The 25,605-nt window shown below is 40.9% G+C and overlaps 1 protein-coding gene across 1 annotated transcript; it reads right to left on the minus strand.

The window, feature by feature from the left end:
* Positions 1 to 1,146: 1,146 nt before the first annotated feature.
* Positions 1,147 to 25,145, minus strand: LOC134530319 (uncharacterized). The gene is made up of 3 exons (XM_063365044.1): positions 25,093 to 25,145; positions 16,091 to 16,521; positions 1,147 to 3,291 (listed from the first exon to the last, which is right to left on the minus strand). Exons 1-3 carry the CDS (start codon positions 25,103 to 25,105, stop codon positions 2,200 to 2,202), a joined length of 1,536 nt encoding a protein of 511 aa, XP_063221114.1. The 5' UTR covers positions 25,106 to 25,145; the 3' UTR covers positions 1,147 to 2,199.
* Between the last annotated feature and the right edge of the window lie 460 nt (positions 25,146 to 25,605).

Below are 25,605 nucleotides of genomic sequence, written 5' to 3' on the forward strand. Positions count from 1 at the left end.
TTGTTATTTATTTATGAAATTTCACACACCTGACTTTAAAATTAAGAGAAACATAACTGTCTATGTCCGATTTAAAAGAAATTCCCCCATACCCCTGTCGACATATTTCCTAAAACCACCCGTAACTAACCTTACTACCCCTAAAGCAGTATCATGGTTCTTATTGCTACTTTTGAACTTAAACATTTGTTAAAATTCTGCAAACCCTACATTCAAGTTAAGGGAAAATTAACTGTTTACATTTAATTAAAATTTACCCTCATCAAATCTATATGAGATTTCATAACCCCCTCCACCCGTGTACCTTTCCCGCTACTTAAAGTATAGCACTAGTATAACATCTTGCAAACTTGACGTTCAAAAAAGGAGGAAAATTACTATCAACATCATGATTATCATTATAAAAAAAGTTAATTGATTGCATATTTCTCAAAACTACCCCATTCCCTTTTCCCACCATTTAAGGAGAATTTTTCTCTCCTTGATTAAATGTTTGACACTTGATGTTTAACAAATTTTATAAAAATGCCTATAATTAACAACTTTTATAAAAATGCCTATAATTCAAAACCTACCGACACTTTTTTTTTTAATTTTGGAGTTTTGATTCAGAACCATAATTCTGTCAGCTTTACGTTGAGTTCTGGGACATTCTGTGTAAGTATCTGTGTATTAATGTGCGTGTATGTGTGTTTGTGTTGTGTTTGTGCTGTTGCGAAGTTCCTCTCCATTAACCCTTACTTTACACCTCCAGGACGCGGTGATTTCGAAGTGGTTTGAGGATCGTCATTTGCGGCAGCAACGTCCTTTCTTAGCTTGTTACACAAATTGTCCTGATGTGAGTCTGTGTTCCTTTTTAAATTTAAAGAAGTCACATGCTCATTTATAACTAAAAACTATTTTCTCTTTTTAACACTGTGTTCTGATTTTCATATCTTTAAAACTACAGTATATACACTTTTTTTTTAAATGTAACCATTGTTGTGTTAATTGCAAAGTTTTATTTGCTATAAATATTATGTTTTAATAATTTGCAAATTGATAAAGAAATAATATAGAATTTTAAGATTACTAGAAATTTGTCTGGTAATAATAAATGTAGTTGTTAATACCATAAAATACTTTTATTTTTTTTATTTTCCTATATACATATAATGAATAACAAAAACATGAGCAAAATTTCATAGTGTTATTAATTATGAAACAACATCAAAAAAATTGTTGGCAAAAAAAATTGAATTGTTTTATATCTGGTAAAATATTAATTATATAATTAAATTACAGCTTATAAAAAAATTGGACTATCTGTTAAATTGATATAAATCGTATACATACATTATATATTCATGTTTTACTTAACATGGTATCACAGACCTACGTATACATCTTTGTTTAATTTTACGACTTTCTTTACAAATACTAGTACAACAAAAAATAATATTATAAAAAATAATGAAAACAGTGTTTTTGTACTGGATCATTGCCACTTTCTTCACCGTCCATCATGCGAGTTAAACGCCATTATGATAAAAACTAAAGGCATAGAGCTCATGCATAGTAGCTGAGAAAATAGTTGAGACCAGGGGCGTAGCCAGGGGGGGGTTTTAGGGGTTCGAACCCCCCCCCCCCTTAGCACCAAATCTTTAATTAATTTCTTATTCATCACTCAAACAAATTTCATATTAAAATTAATAAAATTTTTACCATTACAATATTTAAATTTAAGTACCGAAAACTGCTAAAATAGCACTATTTTACACCTTAAAATCCAAATTTTCCCGGGGGAGGACCCCCGGACCCCCCGCTTTAATACGGGGGTGGGGGGCCATGCTTCTTAACACCCCCCATATGCAAATCCTGGCTACGCCACTGGTTGAGACACCACCCAGGTGACAACTAACGTTCTTTCTACAAAGTCATAAAACATTATTACAGGTCAGCCATAAATTAAATGTATAAAGTTATGAAAACGATAGAGATGTGAAAAGTAGAAAATTTGATAAAGTATTTAGTTAAAGATACGTTAGTTTATTGTTGGGCAGATTACAATATTATTTTTTTATATGTAAATTTTAATGACGTATAAATCTGATTTGAAAGTGGTTAAACGGCGTAGGAAATATCTGCAAGTAGTATTCACACGTCAGGCATGTCCAAACATGTCCAGAAGCCGAAGATGACGGTCCAGTCGGCAGCCGCTCACGGGTCGCCGGCCACCTTCACCTCCACGTCCATGGCGATGGCGATGCCGGTCTCCAGCTCCGTGGCGAAGCTGTCGATGAGCGCGCGCGCCGGCAGCCGCACGACGCCGCGCTGCGACGCCGCCACGTCGGCCCACGAGTCGGCGGCGAGCGACAGCGCGTCGGCGCGGAAGTGCAGCAGCTTGCCGCGCGCGCCGTGCCCGCGCAAGGTCACGTGCAGACTGTGCGCCGCGGCCCCGCGCGCCGACCCCACGAACCACAGCCAGACCAGCGTGTCGCCGTGCGCCGCCGCCGGCTGCGCCACCTTCAGGAAGAAGGCGCGGCTGCCGTCGGCGAGGCTGACGAGCGCCGTGTCCTCCAGGGGCGACGGCAGCGCCAGGCACGCGCGCGGCCTGAAGTACTGCACCAGGGGCCCGTCGTGGCACTCGCGCACGTGCTGCAGCACGCGCGAGGCGCGCACCGCCACCCGGCAGGCCGCGTCGCTGGGGCAGAAGCACGGCGGGTCGTCGCCGCAGTCCTCCAGGGACTCGCACGAGGCCGCGCCCGAGGCGCTCAGCTGCGTCGAGCTCGCCGACGTCCAGCGCGACACGGGCGCCGGGCTGTGCGGCCGGAAGATCTCGCCCGTCGACAGCGACTTGGCCTTGAGGCCGGCGAAGTCCTCGTCGTCGCGGTGCGGCGCGAGCAGGCCCTGCCGCCGCGGCGACAGGTTCTCCACGGAGCAGGACTTGCCGAGGACTCGCGCCAGGAACTTGTTCCTGGGGGCGGCGGCCTTGGCCTCGCGCGGCTCCTGGGGCCTGAGGCACAGCTTGCGGCGCAGCTCGGGGGCGGCGGCCACGCCGAACGCGTCGGTGAGCGAGCTGAAGACGCGGTCGGCGAGCAGGCTGCGGCCGCGGCTGAAGCGCACGCGACACACGGGGCAGCGCTCGGCGCGCGCGCGGCACCGCACGCAGATCAGGTGGCCGTTGCAGCACTGGTGCGCGGGCGGCGGGATGGTGTCCAGGCACACGGGGCACTCGAGCGCCGCCAGGATGGCCGACACGCTCGTCGTCAGCCGCTGCAGGCTGGTCGTCATGGGCCCGCAGCACAGCGACTGTGGACACGGACAGCTCGTTCCGACACCGACACCGACTCCACCAAGTCACTCGAGAGGAGGGCTGATCAGATAACACGGGAGACGGGAGTGTTGAAGGAATGACTGGGTGGGGGAAACATGAGTACCCAGAAGAAGAAAAAAACCACCGACTCACTTTCCAAAAATCCGGGTTCCGCACCGCTGGGAATAGAACCCGAATCGCTTTGTTGGGGAGCGATTGATCTGACAATCTTTATTTTTTGGACAACCCTGCCCTACTCCTCCCGTTCATTGACTTGTTATTTGTTATTGACGAAGTATTTTACACGTATGTCTAGATTTCTTGCCAATTTAAGAACTGGTGAATCGTTAGGACCAAAATATATACAATACAAACAAGCACCCATGCATTATCCGAGACTCCAACCCAGAACCCCTCTCACCGGTTGCCGGAGTACATCCAACTCCGCTACTGATGTTGGCACTCTACCACCGTGGTCCTTCTGTCAAGAAGACATTAGCATAAAAGGCTATGTGAGGCATATCTTCTTGGTTAGAACTAGTGTTATACTAGCTATGTTAAAGCTAGGTTTTGTGAAGTTATAGTTTCCGAAGATTCTAATAGGTATACTTTAAAATGTTAAACATGTATTAACTGCCAGAACATACAACCCAAGCAATGGCAAAATATTGGACTCAAATCTCGGAAGATCCAAGTTCCAATCATGGTATGGAGCCTGGTTTCCATTTCCTATGGCTTCCCCGAAAAAACTCCAGGAAAAACGCTAGGACGATTTTTTTTACCTCGCTGGGTGAAAGGCATATTCCTCCCTCAACATCCATGTTATGTGTAGCACGTGTCCGTCTCTATTAAAGACCTCGACATCGTCAGCCAGTAAGAGATTGGGGGAGGCTAGAGTAGTCCATCTCCCACTCAACACTCCACACACATACTCCAAGTGGTTGCACTGAACACTACCACGGCCGTCAACCACGAGGATATCAACGATGAGTGGCAGAAGTCCACCGACACAGTTTCACACGGAGGTCGTCTCTGCCATATCAGCAAAGCACTGAAGTCTCTTCTTCGTGAGAGCACAGTGCTCATGGACACTTCTACCTGCACGTCCTGTTTTGGTTCTACCATACTTCTTCTGGAATTTTATCTACCTCGAAACTCACGTGAACCAACTGGTGCAACGTGGTTGCAATGCGCAAGTGTTCCCTCTAATAAATAAATAAATAAAACATGTCAGTGAATCTATCAGTGCTCGTCAAGAGTTGTGTAACGTCTATCCTACGTATCAAGCAAATTCGTGTGTTCTCATATTGCAAATACACTTTGTATTACAAAGCTCGGACATGAAATTTAACGTAGAATTCTTTAAAATAATGCCGAGCGTGATCAATATAAATGTAAATTGTGGTTAAAACTACATTTCTTTACGGTAACCACACCTAGTTTCCTCAACCACCGCTAGAATTCGTTGCTGGAGCAGCTACGTCGAATATATAATCATTTGATTGGCAGATATAAATTATGAACTATATAAAAAAAACGCTTCGATAAAAGCGAAAGAGACATGAAAAAATACTGAAACCTTGATTTAGAACTTATTTTTGACAATGAAATTTTATTTAAATACTGCCCATTTTGTTAAAACTTACAAAACCGTTAATTCTATAAAGCGCCATCTGCCGCAGATGTTAGCACCGTTGTTACACTACCGTTCCATTCACGAAATTACTCATACCAAATGCTGTACACCGAGAGCTAAGATGTAGCGCATAAAAAAAAAATTGGTTGTCTGTAAAGTCGGTTTACGGACGATAGTTTAACATGACAACGTCATAACAAAACATTGATGAAATTATTGCATACTTTAATGAATAAAATTGAATCATTTTTATTGAATTATCACTATTTTGTATGGATACAAAGAAGGAGTGAAATGAAATCTACAATTTAATTGCTAAATTTACTTTAATTTGCACTCATTAAGTCAAATATGTTTATTACTTTAACGAAGAGATTATTTTAACTATAACTTTTATACATGTTTGCTATTTAACTTCTTCCAATATGTGTTATTCTGTTAAGGATAGGACGATGATAGGAAAAGTAGGAAACGAATGGGAGTGTTTCAAGTTTAATGTGCCTCGAAAAAGTCAAATCGATGATCGTTCCAATCGAGTGGAAGAGAGATAGATGCGGCGCAAGTGTACAATGAGCGTAACGGGACACAGCGTAACGGGACAATGTGCGTAACGGGACACTTTTTCGTGCGTCCAGCCGGCGTTCATCGATTTATTAGACGTTGTCACGTCAAAAAAAGCCGCAACATTGAAGAGGCCTGCTATGAATCTTCCGCTAAGCATCGGTGACGGGAAACGTATGCGTCATGGTTGACAGTCGATAGTCAGAAAGTACGATCGTCCTTGGCAGCCGTGATTGGCTAAGCGTCGCGTTCACGTGACGAAGGACTTGGATTTGATTACAACATCCGTTATGATAATCTGCGGGTGTCTCCGACACAATGTTTTTTTAACTTTTTAAAAAACAGAATATCTTAGGATTCTTCAGGTCCGGCATTATGTCTACGTGGTCGTCCTCAGCGTCACAATTTAAGCAAAATGTTAAAAAAAACTTTAAGTGCTTACTTTATTCGTATTTTGCCTTCACTGTGAACATTTTTGTAAATGTAACTGAAATAATTATATAAAATTACATTTATTTGTAAATTTGTACATTTACATGAATGAAATAGTATCTAAACAAAAAAGAAGTTGCACTAATCTGGGTTCGGTTTCTTGCCAGGGAAATTATGTTTTGTGTTGTCCCAGTACGTACATTAGTTAGTTATTTGAAAACCGTTCCATAAAAAACTTTCCAGTATTATCTGCGCAATTTAATAAGAATAATAAATCAAAATAAAGCATAATCATCCAATATTCTACTTTATTTTCCATAGTTTAAAAAATGTATGCTTTTATAAAAGTAAATCAAAATGTAAAATTATGCTTCAATTTCTGTAAGCGTCACAACCAATATTCGGTATTGTTTCCAAAAATAAAGTATTTTATATATGGACCATAACCTTAGTAATGTGTTGTACAAATTTACCAATTTTCTTGTAGTATTGCAAACTATTATTTGGCAACTGGAATCTTTTATCAAGGTTTTTTTTTCTTCTGGGTTGGATGAAATGCAGTGAAACCACACTAAAACCTGCATTCAGCATACCAATTGCGATCGGTAAGAATTTATCACTCTTAAATCAAATGCTCTCCACGGCAGTATAATTTTACTGCGCGGTGAAACAGTAAGCGAGACGTATTTGCCTTTCTCCAATATAACTTTTCCTTGCCGCGTTCGCTCATGTCTCTGCACACGCATGCTCTTGACCGCTTTCCCTGGCAAACATCACGTGTAGCCTTTTTTACACAGCAAACCTTTCATCATGTAAATTGGTCCACTGCCCTTGCGGCAAGGAGCTCTCTAATTACCGAGAATGACTGTCGACTCGGACAAACAACAGGCCAGCGCCCGACCAAGGGTCCGGCACGACACGGGTCGTTACTACAACAACGCCGAAATACCATAAGGCCGGATGTCAAAATTGCCCACAACGCCGACAGCTAGAAAACTGCTGTGTACCACAACGCCGAAATAACAACTGAATGAAATTATGTGTGTTTCTTAAATGTACCTTAACGCCGAAATATCGCAATTAAACCTAACCTTACCTGACCTAACATAACCTAGCGTAATATAACCTAACCTAACTTCACATAGCCTATCCTAGCCTAGCCTAACCTAGCTTAGCCTAGCCTAGCCTAACCTAACCTAGTCTAACCTTACCTAGTCTAACCTAACCTAGTCTAACCTAACCTAACCTTTGTGGCAGTCCTGCAATGACATTTTTCGGCGTTAGTGTATTTCGGCGTTGTGGTAATTCGGCGTTGTGGTATACACAGCAGTTTTCTAGCTGTCGGCGTTGTGGTCAATTTGTCATTTCGGCGTTGTGGTATTTCGGCATTGTGGTGCGTCCCCGCCCGACACGGATGTGTAGCCCGTGGCTACATTTATAAACTTGCTTGTGCTAATTTATTTTAACATTTACACTTCTGAATATTTGTAACGAAAGTTTTACACTCGTCGTTCTTGCAATGACGTTCAGGAGGAATGACACGAACCGAAAGACGCCATATTGCGGTTTAGACAGTTTTGGGCCATAATAATGTTTTCCTATATTTTAACTTTCAAAAATTTACATTGAAAAAGCATATAATATAAGTAATGGATTTAATAGTGACTAACTGTTGCTATAGCTAAGTACTTTAACATTGTAAAATCTTTGGCGTTTATTATTGAATAAGTTTTTTAGAATTACTACAATAAAATATTCTGTCAATAAATACTCTATTAAGGGCTTTGAAAAAGTCTAAACTGTGATATATAATTTAACGAACGCTAATTTGCAATATTGAACGTTAAACAATTGGCATGGCATTAATTAAAACCTTTGAAACCATTATGGTTTCTTTCGGTTCCTGTCTTTTCCCTCTCTTAACCTTCAGAAAATTCAGTCTGTAAATGGAGGTATGCGATAAACGTCGTATCAATCATTTAAAATTTTTATTTTTGAACTTATTCAATTAATGTTTACGAAAAATGAAAAAAAAAATTGGGTACGGAGGTTGAAAGGAACTGGCCTTTATAAACACATAATCACTAGTAAAAATTCTTTTTGCACAGCCTACAGGCGTAGGTAGATATCTAAGTATCTACTTACTTCTTCAGGAAATATTTTGAAAACTTCTATTAATTTAAGGAACATTCAAAGAACTTAATATACATAAAATCTTTATGTTCTCCAATATAACAAAATGATGGATTAAACTTTTTTTTATTTTACACGCAGCGAAAATATTATAAATGTTTTAACTCAATGCATCCAGCATTGAATAGCCAAGAATGAATTTCATAGTATGCAAACTAAAATTTATTTGACCTTCAAACACTATTTTTATCCCTTGCACTAATAACTAATATACTAATTTGCTTTGCACCAAGGTTCAAGATAATATTAAGATGGTGTAAAATAAATTTGAACGAATTTGATAATAAGGGAGAATTGAATTGATTTTTTTTAAATTTAAACCCCTATTTTCACAGCAGTAATAGGTAATATAAAAAAATTGTTTTAGCCAACGTTTTGGATAATGTTTATAATTCATACAATAAATTATAACGGATTTTATAGTATATCTTTTAAAAAAACGTAATGCTTTCTTTGTCTTTCACCCCTTGTTTTTTTCACCTTGCATTAATGGTTTGTTATATAAAAATTTATGTGAAGAAAATTTTTAGACAATATTTCGAAAGCTAAACAAAAATAAGAATGGCTTCGATAGTGTACATTATAGGGTGGTTTTAATTATTTTCTTACGCCAACCCCAGGTTTTATCAACCCTTTGCAATAATGGTTTATATTATAAAAATTGTTACAGACAAAAGTTTTAGATAAAAATTATCAGATTTTCAAACAATTTGAACGGATTTGATGATGAGTCTACGAAGTGGGATATAAATTTTTTGTCCTCCAGCCCTTGTTTTTTTTTCCCACCCTTTGCAGTAATGGTTGGTCGTATAAAAATTATTAACAATTTATGGTTTTACTATACATTAGAACTAATAATTTAATAGTGTACATGGTACGGAAATTATGACTTCTTTAAAATTCTACCTATTTTTATTAACTCCCTGCAGCAATGGCTCATCTTATCAAAAATTGTTTCGAACAAAAGTTTTAGTTAAAAATTAAAGGATTTACAAACATTTCAAACGGATTTGATGGTGAGATTACTATGGTAGTTATGATTTTATTTTTGTGTTTTAACCTCTCTTTATTTATCCTTTGCAGCAATGGTTGATTGTATCAAAAATTGTTTTAGACAAACATTTTAGATAAAAATAGTAAGATTTCCAAACAGTTTGAACAGATTCGATGTTGTGCCTACAAAAAGAGATAATAATTTTTTTGTCCTCCAACCATAATTTTTCCACCCCTTGCAATTATGGTTGGTAGTATAAAAAATTTATTTAAACAAAATTATTATTATTACTCATACGAGTTACAATTCGTTCAAACGGATGTGATATTAGTCATATTATGGAGTTATAGCGAATTTTATGTTTTTTTAAACCTCCCTCTTTTGTATCCCTCTGGTCAGATATTGCCCGTTAACGAACTTGACTGAGATTTTCCATTACTATATTTTATGTATCAGTTTGGAAGTGATTTGTTCAAAATGACGGCAGTTATCATGTCCATAAAATGTGGGTTATAAAAATATATATAAACTTTTGAGTTGATGGTTTTGAAGTCTATGCACCATGAAACGAAAAACTGTCCAGAAGTCGCACCATGGTAACGGCTACAATAGGTAATATTTCTTCTAAATCTATCTAAAAGTGTATTTTTATCCAAAACACATCATTAGATGACAGTACACAATTGGTTTAGTTGAACACACTTCATACCAACTGCCGTGTGACCGAACTCTTTGGCGTACGTGAACACGTTTACTTAAACCTGTTCACCTGAAGTAGTTCGGCGCCCTAAATCTGCCGGTTTTCGCTCAGCGCCCGCGGCGCTCGCTTAAGAGCAGGGTCTCCCCTGAGCCGTGTTGAGGTCGCCGATACTTTCACTTCCCGCATGGCAAACACACGTGGTTCGGCAAGAGTTACCCCCCCCCCCCCCCCCCGCCTCCAGCAACTCCTTCCTCTCGTCCCCTGCCCCAACACTCGCGGGGAAAAGTTTTGTATGTCTCCACGTCGCCACGTATTGTCTGTGTCACGGAGTGAGGAAAATTCTGGAGACGGCATGGTTAGAGACCTGTAAAATTCGCGATTTCAAAATCCCTAAATGATAGACTCCATGATCCTCTATGCACTCGTGCAAATTACATCTGCTGATTGGTTACCGACTCGTAACACCTGTTGACTGGAATGATCGTGATTCGCTAATTCTTCTGTTAAAGAATTTTCATTGGCCCAGAGTCCTTCAGATAAACTGTGGCCCAATAACTGAAGCAAAATAATGTCAAAAGTATTTGGACTCTATCCTATCGCGAAATGAATCCGCGAATTTTACAGGTCTCTAGCGCAGTGGCGAGGCGTGAGGTTTACATGAGGGGAAGCAATAACTCCGTTCACACCAAAACATGATGTGGTTGGGGGGGGGGGGGGGTCTGGGGGCCCTCCGCCGGGAAAATATGGATTTCAAGGTACAAAATGGTGCTATTTAAGTAGTTTTCTTAACAGAACATTGACTATTCCACAGGTAGAAAAAATTGACATTTTTTTTAAATACATTATTTTTGAAAAATAATGATTGACTTACATTATTCTGATAGTAAAATACCTATTCTACATTACTTATATACTAAGTGGGAGTGTAGTATCATCGTACGCCCACAAATCCCCCACGCACTGCCAGCCAACAGCCCGCGGGAGAGATGCGCGCGCCCCGAGAGACGACCGCCGACTGAAACGCGACATCGCCACCTGCCGTGCCGAACTGTACCGGACATAGCCGAAGCAGTCGGCGGAAAAATTCCACCGTCTGCTTCGGCCATGTTCGCTTCAGTTCGGCAAAAAAGCGTTACCTTCGTAGCTTCTACCGCGTATTTTTCCAGCCAATCCCCTCCCTGAACCTTTGTACCATGCCACCCCCCTTCCGAAAGGAAACTACTGCGGCAGCCTTCCTGCTGAAAGCGATCCTACCAGCGCTTCTAAACCTAGCAACGCTTCTAAAACAGCATGTTTTTGTGTCAACGAGTTCTTTTTTTATAGCGCACAGCGCACAGTATTGGGTCCCAAGAAGATAGTGTAAAAAATACATACACCTAACTGCTCGAGCCAAAGTAAAATACTATTCTGAATAAAATATTTATTTAAAAAATACAATGTCTGGAAACTGCCTGGGCAAGCACTGCTTGCCTTGCTTGCCCTGACGAGACGCCACTGCGTCTAGCGCATGGTGTGACGTAGTTGAAGTCACTTTTTAACCTCACCATCACCCAAAACATTGCGGAAATGGTGATTGCTAACGTCTGATGATGGCTAGTTAGAATGAAGTAGAATATCCGTCGTTAAAACCAGCACTTTTATCAAAAATGTAATTTAAAACTGTTTCCACAATGCAAACACTTAAGATTCAGCAAGTGTTTCGGACGTCTAACCAACAGGGCGCAGCAATTAATTGAAGGGGGAAAAAAAGGCTTCACGCACCCTATAATCATGCAGACGTGGTCACCTTCTTGTCAATGTTATGTGGTACCAGTGGTAATCTTTTACCAACTGCAACACTGTTAAAAATTTTCAAATTAAATTTACGAAGAACGCTGGTTACAAATTATCCACGGATCTTCGCAAATTTACGGCTATCTTCGTGAATTACGGTCAATGCTTTTACTTATTTTGAACATTAATAAAAATATAATATTCTTGGTATATTAACAAAACATTTAAAAAAAAAACTGTCTAAGTCTGCAGCGAGAACGCTCTTCTTTTCTCTGCGTGTATTTTATTTTATTATTTATTTTTATAACGAAACATATAACTCGGAAGTCGAAATACGTCGTAGAGTCTCCGAAGATTCATTTACTTGAAATTACGAAGAACTCTTCGTTTCTTTAAGTTAAATTCTTCGTTGCAAAGTCCGTAAATTTACTGGTTTTTCTAACAGTGCACTCGCAAGGCATCACATGTTGTTTGTTTACGAACACCGAAAACCAAATGAAGTTGTTTGCAAATACTGTGGCGGAATAAGTAGAACATCAGTAGAACCACGACTATTTCGAGGATTTATTTTCACTCCAGGCTTGACTCAGCTTGACCACGCATAGTAAAGCATTTTAAGAGTGTTCATTAATAGATAACAAGGTCACATTCTTTGACGGTAAGTACGTGATTGGGTAACCACTTTTAGATATTTTTTATAACTGGAACAGGGTCGTAAAATGCGTGTCACGAGCACTGGAGTCCAATCAGAAACGTGAAGCAGGTCTATATGTGCTTCAAGCCTACTTTGCTACCCAATGAATCTGCGAAATAATCTTGGCTCTAAACATTGGTACTATTTTGAGATGTTTTATGTCTGAGGCAAACTACATTACATCGATAGTCTTGGCGTTGAGTCAGGGATACGTCGTTGGGAACAGAAATTCCTGAGACTTGTCCATGCAGACACTACCAAAGTTATGTTTCTCCTAATTCTGACACCATTGAGTTTACTAGCCAGTAGCAAATCATTTTGGTACGCCGAATCTCAGGAACGTGATTAGAACTATTTTCTCCGGCAATTATCACCTTGTCCAAACACAAGTAGTCTGCTTCTGCTGATACTACTTGACGTTTCGAAATCCAGCACTACCAGCACAAAGTAAAACCACCCAGACTTCAAACGCATCATGCATTTACTACTCATGCGTGATTTGGACGATCGATAATTTGACATGCCCTAAAACACCTCTGGCAAATGATCAACACGAAGCTCTGGAGGAAGCAAAGTTTCTGTGATTCGGATCAAAGAGGAGAATGTGATCTAGCATTAGCGGTAACCAATGATAAGTTGGTTATTTCACGAGTATGTTGAGAAATGTGGTGTGCTGCCCTATGGTCAGATATTTCGTGAAATTAACGGGTTTCTGCTCATCAAAAGGCAATCTGATTTTTATGTCTCACAGTTGGGCTCTTGGTCTTACGCGGCAATTTCTCTGAGATAAAAATTTGCTACAAAATATCTCCATTCTGTACTCAGCGCCAATAAAGCATTGATAATTCTGGATGTCTACGGCTCCACTGCACCAAACATTATGTTTTATCTTGATTAAAAATTTTTAAGGAGACATTTTTCCAAAATTATATTATGGGAGATAAGGTTCATGCCTTTCCCAGTCTTAATAACGCACAAAATAAACTTATAGTCGGTGATTACCACATCTTCAGTTAAAAAAAAGTTCTTACAAATAGCAGTTAACATTTTAAATATAACATGTGACACATTTTTTAACAAGATAAAACACGGAATGCTCATTTAGAAAACAAATCTGTGAAAAATTCTGTAAAATAAAAATATTACATGAAAATACAATAATTAAAAATGGCGGGTATGAGCCCATGACTTAGAGAGAACCATCATCCTTTGCCTCTCCATTTAAGAGGAGCAACTTTCCTGGTAGGAACGAAAAATTTTGAGTTGACTAAGACTGTAGCATTAGATGACTTTAAGAACTGAAACACTTAGAAGGTATTTTTCGTTTCTTCTGTCGTAACATGCTCTTGCTAACTCTGTGCCAATGTCAAAACTATACGAAATAACTGTTGTATTTTGTGCAAGTCAGCTCTGGATTGAACTTAGTATCTTCTGTCGAAACGGACAAAGGAAATGGAATGTTGCAAGTTGAATTCAGGAGTTTTACGATGCAAGACAACTCATAATCAGGGGTGCCCACAAGGGGGGGTAACGACGCAGACTGCGTCATTAAAATTTCGGGGGGGGGGGGGGGGGGTTAAAAGACGAGAAAAATGTATATATTATTTACATAATTATAGCTTCTAATGTGAAAATACGTTTCTGGTGCTTTGATAATTTAAAGGGATCTTGTAAATAAAATTGACAACCCCGCACTTTCCTCAACAAAAGCAGTTTGTCATCTGTCGGTTCAGGATGGAAATATTACCTGATATGACTAAAATTATTATTAGAAAATCAGTTTTATATAATACAAAATATGATAAAATATACTACTTAAAAAGTATAATATTATAAAATAATTGAGTAAATCATTGAGAAAATGGCATAAAAAGTTTGGGGGGGGGGGCCATCATTAGGTTAGGGGGGGGGGGTGAGTCATAGTGTTTGGGGGGTGGGGTGGGCACCTCTGTCATAATAGAAACAGCGCCTCTAAAACTGTAACGGATTACTAGGTACTTGGATTCCAAACTAAGTGTGCCTGTGAATAATTAGACATGCTGAATGTTGAGCGTGAACCACCACTGGCACCTGGCCACATGAGAGAGTCACATTTGCGCTGGTCACCGATACAAGGTAACAAACAGTGAACAGTTGTATAATTTTTGGGATATCTACGGTCAGGGAAAAAACAGGTAAATTGTAGTATACAAATTGTTTGTACCCTGAAATGAAGCCTGAAAACGATGGAAAAGGAGTTGATGAGGATGAGTAAGAATGCTCATTGATGCGATCTCAAAGTGGCAGGGCGTTGAAACTGAAGAACGTTACGTGCAAAGTAAAGATGTCGTGTTCCACAAACGAATGGGACTGTTAACAGGCGAAATGGTCAATAAAAAGAACTAACCAGAATGGAACGATTGGTGCGTATTGGTCACGCTAGATGACGTATCGTGGCTGGATTTTTAGAAAACACACACAAATTAATCAAAGTGACAAAAATTATTTTATGTAAAATATATAAAATTAAAAAGTGAAAACTGAGAAAATAATGAAATGGCTGAAGTGAGTTTAATTATGAACGAAGTATAAAATAAATAGTGACACATCTCATGTTCACAACGCTAATTCCATTTATTGACTAATATCTGAACCTCAGTGTCGATTTAAACAACAATATGTTATTTTATTCCTACTTAATCACCACCATGTTCGTTATCTATGATCCATTTCTTAACATTATTCACTATTATAATGAATGTCCACTACTCAAATGCTAGGCGAATGCCTCGCGGAAAATTAAAACTCCCATAATACTGGCCTTTACAGCTGGTAACATTTTGGAAAACACAGGTCTGCACTCTAATTATGACAGTATATTAATTTGTATTTAATGTAAAATGATTGGAACCTTGAACAGAGTACAGTGGTGGTGCATATATATGCCTTCCTGTAGGCCAGCAATTCACAGAACCGCACTGAAGTTTCCTAGACAATGCAAAAGAAGGATGGCGTATGGTTCCGGGTGCATTTCGTTAGCAATGAGCAGGCGAACACTGAGCTCTTACAAATTTATTGTACAACGATTCTCCCTAGACAATGTAAAAGAAGGATGGCGTATGGTTCCGGGTGCATTGCGGTAGCAATGAGCAGGCGAACACTGAGCTCTTACAAATTTATTGTACAACGATACTCACCACGGCACTCGTCGCAACTTATAAATCCGAGTGACGGGGGTCTCGGGTGGACTACCTTTGCCATGCAGACGAGCATGAACACCGTGCCTCGTTATAATGACGACCGAGGTGTAGGAATGCATGAACTGGGCTTAACGATTCGTCGGGGTCATGAGAGACGAAGAGGGATGTTGGCAAGATACTGGAGCATTGACGGTATGCGTGGATCAGAGCATACTTCAAATATGATGGTAACGTCTTCCTCGCTCGCCGATGGTGATCACGTAGAATCTCATGCCATAATTAAAAGTAAATATTTTGGGATTTCCTTGGATATTTCTGTTGCGTCGTTTTGGGAAATTTGTCCCACGACATCATATTAGGGATTGAATTCTTGGCTAATGCTCAGGCGAAGTTGGATGTTTGAGATAAGAGTTTGGAATTCGGTAAATTGTATTGGTGACAAAATTTTTTTAAAAAACAGAAATGTTAAATGATATGGCAGTCTCACGGAAGAGTCCCTCTTAAGAAAAAAACCCGAGTTTAACCTCAGGCGGGAATTTAACCTGGGTCGCCTAGTTGGGACGGAGTGAGTGATCTGACCATCCGGCCGTAGTGGCCGCCTTCCGAAGTGCACATCTGGTATGGGATACTGACCTCCGGGTCGCAGTTGGGGTCGGAGCCCGAGTTCCAGAGCAGCAGCGAGACGCGGTCGGCGCGCGCCTTGACCTTCTCCGCCACGTCGCAGATCTTGAGGCCCAGCACGTCCTCGCCGTTGACCTCGAGCACGCAGTCGCCCGACAGCAGCCCCGCCGCCTCGGCCGCCGAGCCCGCCTCCACGCCGCTCACCCACGGGTACGGGTCCCACTGCGTGCGCGACAGGTGGAAGCCGCACGACGCCGAGGCGGACCGCTCCACGTCGCAGCCGCGCACCGAGGGGCTGTAGTGCGGCGCCGGCTCGTCCTCGGGCCCCGTCGTCTCCACCACCATCTTCGGCGGCGCTCGGGCCTGCTCGGGCGGCGGCGTCCACGCCGGCTGCGGCAGCGCCTCTCCCGCCAACTTCGCCGCCTCGCGCTCGCGCTTCTCGACTGCGGGCAACGAGCACGCGCGCCTCAGGTGACGTCACCACACATACTGATTGAGGAAGAGTTGAACAAATTAGGAATGAAAAAGGGATGAACATGCTACTAGTTGGTGTGGTACACCATACTGTCTTATGAGAATAAATGTAACTTATGATGACGACGAGACGTCATTAGGAATTTTGATCAAATGTTACTCTATACGTCATGGAAAGGAAGTATGAACGAAACAGGATTAAATTACGATGTGAGACAGGGCCGGCGCGTCCATATAGACGAACTAGGCAACCGCCTAGGGCGCCAAGTAGCTGGGGGCGGCGCAGCACGACACATAACAGCTGATATAATTAGTTTAACGATTATTGAAACTAGATGAAAATTGATTTTTGTAACAGTTTGGAATTTTTATATTGATATAAGTAATTATTTAAAGTCCACGGTGACCCGTTTATGATTTGTAATAAGTAAAAAAGTAAAAAAAAAACACAAGCCTGCTTACATTTGATTGTTGGCAAAATCTTAGGCTTACGTGATGTATTTTGAGGCAAGGAATTTTTTTGGGGGGTTTCCGGCCCGGGGGGGGGGGGGGGGAGTGGCTAAAGGTTTTTCGCCTAGGGCACCAATTTACCTTGCACCGGCCTTGATGTGAGAAGCATGAAACCTGATCAAGTAAACAAGAACAAGGATAATATCAGTTATTAAAGAAGAGAGAAAACCATCATTTAAAGATGAATAGTGACACAAAAGAACCAGACAGTTTGAAGACTATACCTTAACTTGGACTAAATCGAGTTTGGTGTGTCAGAATGTGCCATTTATTTAGAATAATTTATGTAAAGAAGAGACAAGACCTATTTTCGATAGAGATTGAAGACAGAAGGGAGAATGGAGATATGAATCACGCTTTGAAGATTCCTTGTCACACTACTGTTGGAGGAATAAGGTTTAAGGGACGAACATCGCCATGTACAAGAATAACATTGAAGAAACGCAGACATTATGGATAACTCGGGAAGAGAGAAGACAACTTGGAGCTGGGGTGAAGATTGAAGAAACAAGAGAATGAAGATATGAATGATCACGTATTTAAGTTCACTGGAAACGCCATTGACGGAGGAAGTTTTAAGAGAAAATAATATTAATGAACAATTTCAATATGTAGCTTGACAGCCATTAAACTAGACAATTGAATGGAATAAACTTTTAGAACATAACAAAGGACCCCCCCCCCCCCACAAAGAGGAGAATACTTTTACGTTATTTTAAAGAAACAATAGACTATTTAAGAATTATATATATTGTTACGATTTACCGCGGGTTCGTAAATGATAGCCCAATTAATAGATTTTACTACACACACAGTTTTATTGATAGCCACTACTTATGTCACTTACAATTAATCTTCTAAAATGGAAAATAATCAATTTCACTTAAAAATAATGTTGCTTCCCCAGTCACTCATTTCTTACAATCCACACACCTCACTGGACCGCACCTATGGCGCAACTCTCGCCGCAGCACCATTCGTGGATCTCCGACGCGGGACTCCGCCGCCGCACTCCGCCACCGCCGACGCACTTGCCTTCGCCGAGGATCCGTCCGACGCCTCGCTCGGAAATTCGCTCGGGACTCCTCCGCGCCCGCGACACTATCGCCCGGAACTGAACTCTTCGCCCTGGAACCTTCGTCCAGGGACTTCGCCGTTTATCGCCCGGAAACTCCGCCGCGGGAAAACTCCCGACTCCACTGAACTCCTACCCTGAAACCTTCGTCCAATGACTTCGCCACTCTGCCGCACCCGCGGCACTATCGCCCCGGAAACCCCGCCGCGGGAAAGCTCCCGCCTTGACTCTGATTCAGCTCTCCACTGACTCTACTCTCTCTCTCTCGAGGCCGGCGTCCCAGGTGTATATATATAGCGAATTCACCAGCGCGGCTGGGGCCAGTCGCGTCATTCCGTGCCGACCCGACGGCAGAAATCTCTCGAAACATGTTTCGGTGACTCGCGCAACTCCGCAGCTGTCAGGTGTCAGTTACATGTCGAAGGCAGGGCGCCGCGCGTTGAGTGGGGGAAAGGAGGGGGAAAAGCGACAATATATATTGTTACGGACGTGAGCAAGGCCGCGACACGTGCAGGTGCAGAGCTGGCTGGCGACCGCCGCAATATGAGATGCACCGCACGCGCCTGGAAGATTACAAGAATTTTCGCTTTTCCCCTTCCTTCCCACCACTCCCCGCGCGGCGCCCTGCCTTTGCATGTAACTGACACCTGACAGATGCGGAGTTCCGCGAACTGCCGACACATGTTTAGAGAGATTTCTGCCGTTGGGTCGGCGCGGAATGACGCGACTGGCCCCAGCCGCGCTCGAGAGTTCTGGAAGGTGTCGGCCGAGAGGCAGTGGAGTTAAGTCAGTGAGAGTTCAGGCGGGAAACTTCCCGCGGCGGAGTTTCAGGGGCGATAGTGCCGCGGGTGGTTCCAGGGCAGTGTGTTCAGTATTGGGCGATAGTGTCGCGGGTGCAGCGGAGTCCCGAGCGAAGTTCCCAGCGAATCGTCGAGCGGATCCTCGGCGAAGGGGAAGTGCGTCGGCGGTGGCGGAGTGTGGCGACGGAGTCCCGCGGCGGAGATCCACGAGGGGTGCTGCGGCGAGAGTTGCGCCAGAGGTGCGGCCCAGCGAGGTGTGTGGTGTGTGAAAACGAGTGACTGGGGAAGCAACATCATTTTTAAGTGCATTTGATTATTTGCCATTTTAGAAGATTATTTGTAAGTGACATAAGTAGTGGCCATCAATAAAACTGTGTGTGTAGTAAAATCTTTTAATTGGGCTATCCTTTACGAACCCGGCGTAAATCGTATCAATATAGTGTTTGTTTTCTCCTAGTACACTTATATTGGGGAATGGATATAGGAGTGAATAATGAAGTTAGTAAACTAATTAAGTTTGTAATAATGTGTGTGTAGATTGCAAGGTCATTAAAGACGGTAAAAAACAACCACACGGGACAGGAATGTTTGGACAAGTAATTGCCCATGGATTGTAGTAAAGAACCGTCCCAGAATTTGCCTGTAGCGATGTCGGGGAAACGGCGAGAACCCCTAAATCATGATTTCACTGACCGGTTTTCGAACTTTGCTCCGTGCGATATGTCCACCTTGTCCCAAAAACGACGCCTTAGCGATGAAGTCAACCAGAAAACCTGACCAAACTAATACCAGCGGGAGGGCCCTTCATGAAACCGAACTCTCTGTACACGGAAAAAAATATTTTTTCCTGTAATTTTACAAAAGATTTATTTGGAAACTATTTGCCAACAAATAGTTCGTAATATTACATGAAAGTTGTAGTAAATTTGTACAGCACATGACTATGGTTGTTTTTGCACATATGAAATATGTTTTTCGAGATGATACTGAGTATTTCTTTCTAAAACTGGTGCATGGTTTTATATTATAATTTATGATTCATTCAAGCAAAATATTTTTAAACCAATGAAAATATAATAGAATATACAATAATGTGACATTAATTTGTTATATTAAGCTTATTATGTGCGCAGTTAATACTGGAAAGCTAATCAGGGAACGGTGTATAACTAACTTTAACTATTGGAGGTTCTGGGACAACACAAAGTATAAATACTTCGGTAAGAATCCGAACCCAGTGTTACTGCGAACCCTACGTATTTTTGTAGTGGTACAGTTGTTTTCATGTAAACGTACAAATTTACAAATATCTGTAAGGTTACGTGAATATTTCTGTCCCATTTACAAAAATAAAAATTTACAGTGTAGCATCCAATACCTCTCACGCCACAATGTTCTTGCATCGAATATCAGGTAAGTCGTGGGTGCGAGAGTATTGATTTTAGTGCCTGTTAGGTTGGTTAGCGTGTACCCGTTTCCCCTTATCAGCCTCCCGGAGTGAGAGAGCGGGCGCTAACAACAAAAATAAAGAAACTTATACTCCTGAGCTCTTCCTCACACTCAAGCGACCTCAAAAATGGCAACATCTTGCATAACACTACTTGCACTGCTTTCGAAATAAGTAGTTATCGGTAACTTTACCTAATACGAACAACAAAAATATATAAAGTAATGTGTTGCTAATAGTAAAAAAACACACACACAGAGAAAAAATATCCTAGAACATTTTTTTTTTGCTCACTATCAGGTAGAGTCATCATAAAATCCAAAACAGAAGAAATACAGAGTTAGCAAACAAAAAACTATTTTGCATGTGATAACAGATTCTAAATTTCAGCACATTTTGTGGTCAGGCAAAATTTGAAGCGCAAGAAAACTGCTGTAAATCAAACAAACCAATTAGTCTAAGTGTTCAGAAAGCTTATTGGTGGATGTAGGGGGTAAATTCCAGTGTTCCGTTCTTATCAGAGTTGATGGGCCTCGTAAGCGAATTGCAACCGAGAGCTTTCAATGTTTAAATGACACTCCTGCGTGACTCTTCACTCTATCTTTATACTTTAATTGCATTGGTGATGTATGATGTCCATTTATTAAAATGAAAAGGACGTTTTCCATTACTGAACATGAGCCAAAATAACAAAATACAGGACAGCGCAAATGAATGAAACCACAGGACAAGAAAAAAAAAATCAAACGTCAGAAACAGCATGAGACAGCCCTAGGAATAAACAGAAATCCTAGTTTGGCAGGTGCCACTATCTACTCCTGTTTTTATTTTAACTTTAGTTTTTTGTACCAGCTAAAAAATTTTAAGGGAAAAAAATTACGAAAAATTATTAGAGCTGGTAAAGGATTTTTTCTTAAAATTAAAAAAAAAAAGTTTTACTGAAAACGGGAGTAGATGGTGGCACCCACCGCACTAGCAGTAATAACGCCATCATTTAGACTTTCAACAAAACAATTGCGAATACATTACCAACGGAAACTACAACACGTATGGTAACTAATCACCGTCTGAGTCACCAACGACGAGAAAAGAACAAAACAATGTTGCTACAAAACAGCAAAATCGCGAGAACAAAAGAGACAAATCTTACATTTCCCAGTTAATTTTAAAAGGGCTTATCATGAAGGCCAATACCACTATCCAAAAGTCATCGTCTTAAATGAACAAAGGAATCTGCAGCCAGCCTACAGATGAACGTCGCCATGAAGTTTATGAGGCCCTATTAGAATGCTAACAAGCATATTATCTTACACTTAAGAGGTTTTCCAAGAAAAACTTTTGCTTTAAGTCCTGGGTGCAAGGGCAGGATTCTGAATCTCATTAAGAAATTTTCTCCTCGCATTTTTTAAAATTGTATTCTGAATAGAGCGTGTTAGAAACACGACCGCAACCCCACCTTTTTATTCATTTCAGAAAACAGTTCCCCTCACTTAAACTAATTTTTGGTGTGTAACATTTTATCTCTCGGTAGGAGTAATTTCGTGAACGGAACGGAAATGTGTAACCACGGTGCCGCCATCTGTGGCGGATGGCGGGAACCAAAGTTCACAAAGTTAAAGGTGAACATTTTAGTTTTAACTGTTTAATGAATTTTAACAAGATGGACAATATTTTAATAAAATTACCCTTTTTGCAAATCAGGTCCAAAACCAAAGTTTCGTACTATCGCAAGTATTTTTCTCTTTTATCGGAGCCGTTTCATTACATAGTTTTAAATTTTGGTCTGCAAATTGAATGATTCTATAGTCGACGTAGCTGCTCCGGCAGCGAATTCTAGCGGTGGGTGCGGAAACTACGTGTGATTCACGTCCAGAAATGGAGCTGAAAACACATGTTGCGTATATTTATCACGTTCGGACTATATTTCAAACAATTTTACGTTAAATTTCGTGTCCTAATTTTTCATTTAAAGTTTATTTGCAACATGAGAATTTTCTTATTATGTACCGAGGTTAGATGTTACACATCTATGCCGAGTGCTGAAATACTCGCTCACATTTTGTTTTTATTACCGTAATCAGCCCATGATTCCAGTAATTATACACATAGAGCTGGTGGTTGACAATCCGTCATCTGGAACTCTTCCGAAGTTTCCGCAGTTCGATGCCCGGATCTGGCACTCGGACCACGAGGCCCACAACTGCTGTGACGACTGCGCAGTTTGCAGACACACCCTGTCGCTAGGGCAGATCCAGAATAATGATGGTCGGGGTAGACCCAAATTAAATGTTCTAATGCAATTTCAGTAAATTTATAATTCAGTAATTTAGTCAATTTTATTTGTGGTCCTATTATTATCCATGACACCGCGGTAAAACAATACTTTAGAAAGTTTAGAAAACTATGATAAGGAATTTGGCGAAATTTTATAAATTGTTCAAGGTTATTGTGGGGGGTGGGGGAGGGCATGCCACTATGCAACCCCCCCCCCCTCCCCTTCCCACCATTCTGGACCCACCAGTGCTCTGTCGCGGTGTTGTCTGACTGAGCAACTGGTCTGAGCGAGGAGTATTGAACGAGTGAATCAGTATTTATTGCAGGGTTGGCTGATTTCAATCAGAATGGTTTAAACCACGTAAATGTATTTTTAATTTATTTTTAAACAGAATATATTCATAAATCTTAATGAAATGCCTAATTCCACTCTAATAACAACAATCGTTTTCTCATTATCATGTATTATTATTTACGGTAACGAATAATTTTATGCTAATCAAGATCTTATCATTTAAATTATTTGAATAAGTCGTAAATTATACCCAGCTAAATACTCCTCTAAAATTAAATTAATCGGTAAATTTTAGCTAAAAATGTAAATAAAAAAGAGGAAATAAATAATAGGCTATTATTATTTTTAAAAACCCTATTTTTATGGGAAATCCCTGTTTGTTCTGTAAATCCCCTTTCGATGGGAAACATTCTATGGAGAATCCTCCTCCTGTGGGGAAATAACATTTCTGTAGTGAAGTCCCAGTCAGATGTGCAGATTTGCTGGACTTCAGTTATTGGATGTTTCATCTTTTCTGGTTCAACATGAGTGGCAAAAAGCTGAATTTTGTATGGCTTTCAATTAAACATACTGGAAACCAAAATAACTAATGTAATTAAAAAAAACCTGTTTTGAACAAAAAAAACTGGTTTAAACAACAACAAAAACAGGTTGAATGGGTTTAAAAAAAATTTTCCTCAACCCTTGTTTATTGACGTCTCTACGACACCGAAGACACTAGGGACGGTTGATTGGTGGGACGACGAAACGGAACAGAGAAGGAGCTATCCATCGGCGATGAGAAGGAAGCACCCCCCAAGAAAACACACCAGCTCACAGAAACGTCCGCCACGTTTTGGGCAAATACTGGAACCCCGCGTCGGTAATCGAACCCGAACGGCCTCCAGTAGGAGGATAATTGGTCTCGCAAGGCGGAAGCTGTTGGAGTTTGTCGCGGGCAGGGTTGAGAGAGACAAGAGACCGGAAAAATTCGAGTTTTCATTGACCTCCACGATTAACTCAACAGTCCTTCGCTATACTCGAACAAATGTCACATTTTGTTCATTTGCTGCTGACTGGTGAGACGTCTCAACAACTTGGTAACCTGTGATTCTGGACTTATTTAGATGAGGGTTTCTCACTGGCTGAGAGTATTCCCTAAAAACTGGGTCCCAATAGCGGAAGCAGTTTATAGGTATGTATGTATATATATGGATTTTATTCATATATATATATATATATATATATATATATATATATATATATATATATATAGTTTTTATCCCATCGCGAAACGAATCCCCAAATTTTGACAATCCCTATTGATAGAACATCTTTGTTTTATCACGGCACAATACATATAAAATAATGGTATGGTGGCACAAAACATATAAAATAATGGCACAGTGGCATAAAACAATTCAACTTTGCCAGCAAGCTCTACGAAAATGGCAAGCCACACGTGGTCTCCCGCCAACGACAGGATCCACATCAATGGATAAACGACATAAGTATTATAACTGGTATCAAATACAGATATTTTGAGAAAAAAATGAACTCTTTCTGCCCTATGAAACATTAGAATATAATGTCATACCGAAAGTCTAAACGAAACTGTATATTAACAGAAAAATTTGAAACACTATTTCCTTAAAATATAATAAATATACCCTTTCACGTTAATTTTCATTGCAGTAACAAAGCAGTACGTGCATATATGTGTACCTTATATTCTTAATCATGGTTACATATTGGACCCAGATCAAGTAACATAGGCTAACAAATGTGTTATAGTGGTACCCTGGTCGCTGGTATATACACCCTATACGAGTAGCTGCTAAAATAACGGTAGGTCTAACAATCCTGGTCGTAGGTATTTACACTAGGGAAAAAAAAAACACAATAACTGTACGTCTTACAACGCTAGGCGAGGGTGTACACACATACGAATAATATAATAAAGGTACGTCTAACAACCCGGGTCACTGGTATTCACACCCGGTACAAGTGCTTTAATAACAACCCTGGTAAAAATTCTAAAATAATGGTACGTCAAACAACCGTGGTCGCGGGTGCACGAGTACTACAACAAGGTACTGGTCGTGAGAATGCACACATGGTGCGAGCACGTCTGACGAGCGTGGCGGCGCGTGTACTCACTCGCCTGGCCCATGTGCACTCGCGCGTCTCGACGGGCGGACTGCCCCGCTGGCGGCCCGCTGGTCGCGAGTCGCCCCCTGACTCACCGCGGGCTGCCGTCGATAACGAGGCTGTCACGACCGCTCTCCGGCACCTCGTCCCGCTAGCCCGCGACTATGCAACGGAATCTTGAGGCCCAGGCTTTGCCCTCCGTGTTCGCTTCATGGCATTTTTTTTTACTTCCTCGCAGTTCTATTTGCGTTTCAAATACTAAAGATGTTTCACTATAAAAATCAATTAATTTCTGTCAAAAATTTTGCGCTTAACACATTCTACACGCCAGATGAAATTTTTTCAAACCAGGAGACTATCCATAAACTAAATTCTGGCCCTAACTATTAGAGTATTTTTAAGTTAAATAATTTATATTTTCACATCATTTGTACAAGCAAAACAATTTTAATAAATATTAAAACTCTTAAGCAACCGTTTCTTTATGCCACGTGATATGCACCCAACCGGATGGGCTCTGTC

The sequence above is a fragment of the Bacillus rossius genome, chromosome 3 (genome assembly GCF_032445375.1).
Source record: "Bacillus rossius redtenbacheri isolate Brsri chromosome 3, Brsri_v3, whole genome shotgun sequence".
NCBI lineage: Eukaryota > Metazoa > Arthropoda > Insecta > Phasmatodea > Bacillidae > Bacillus > Bacillus rossius.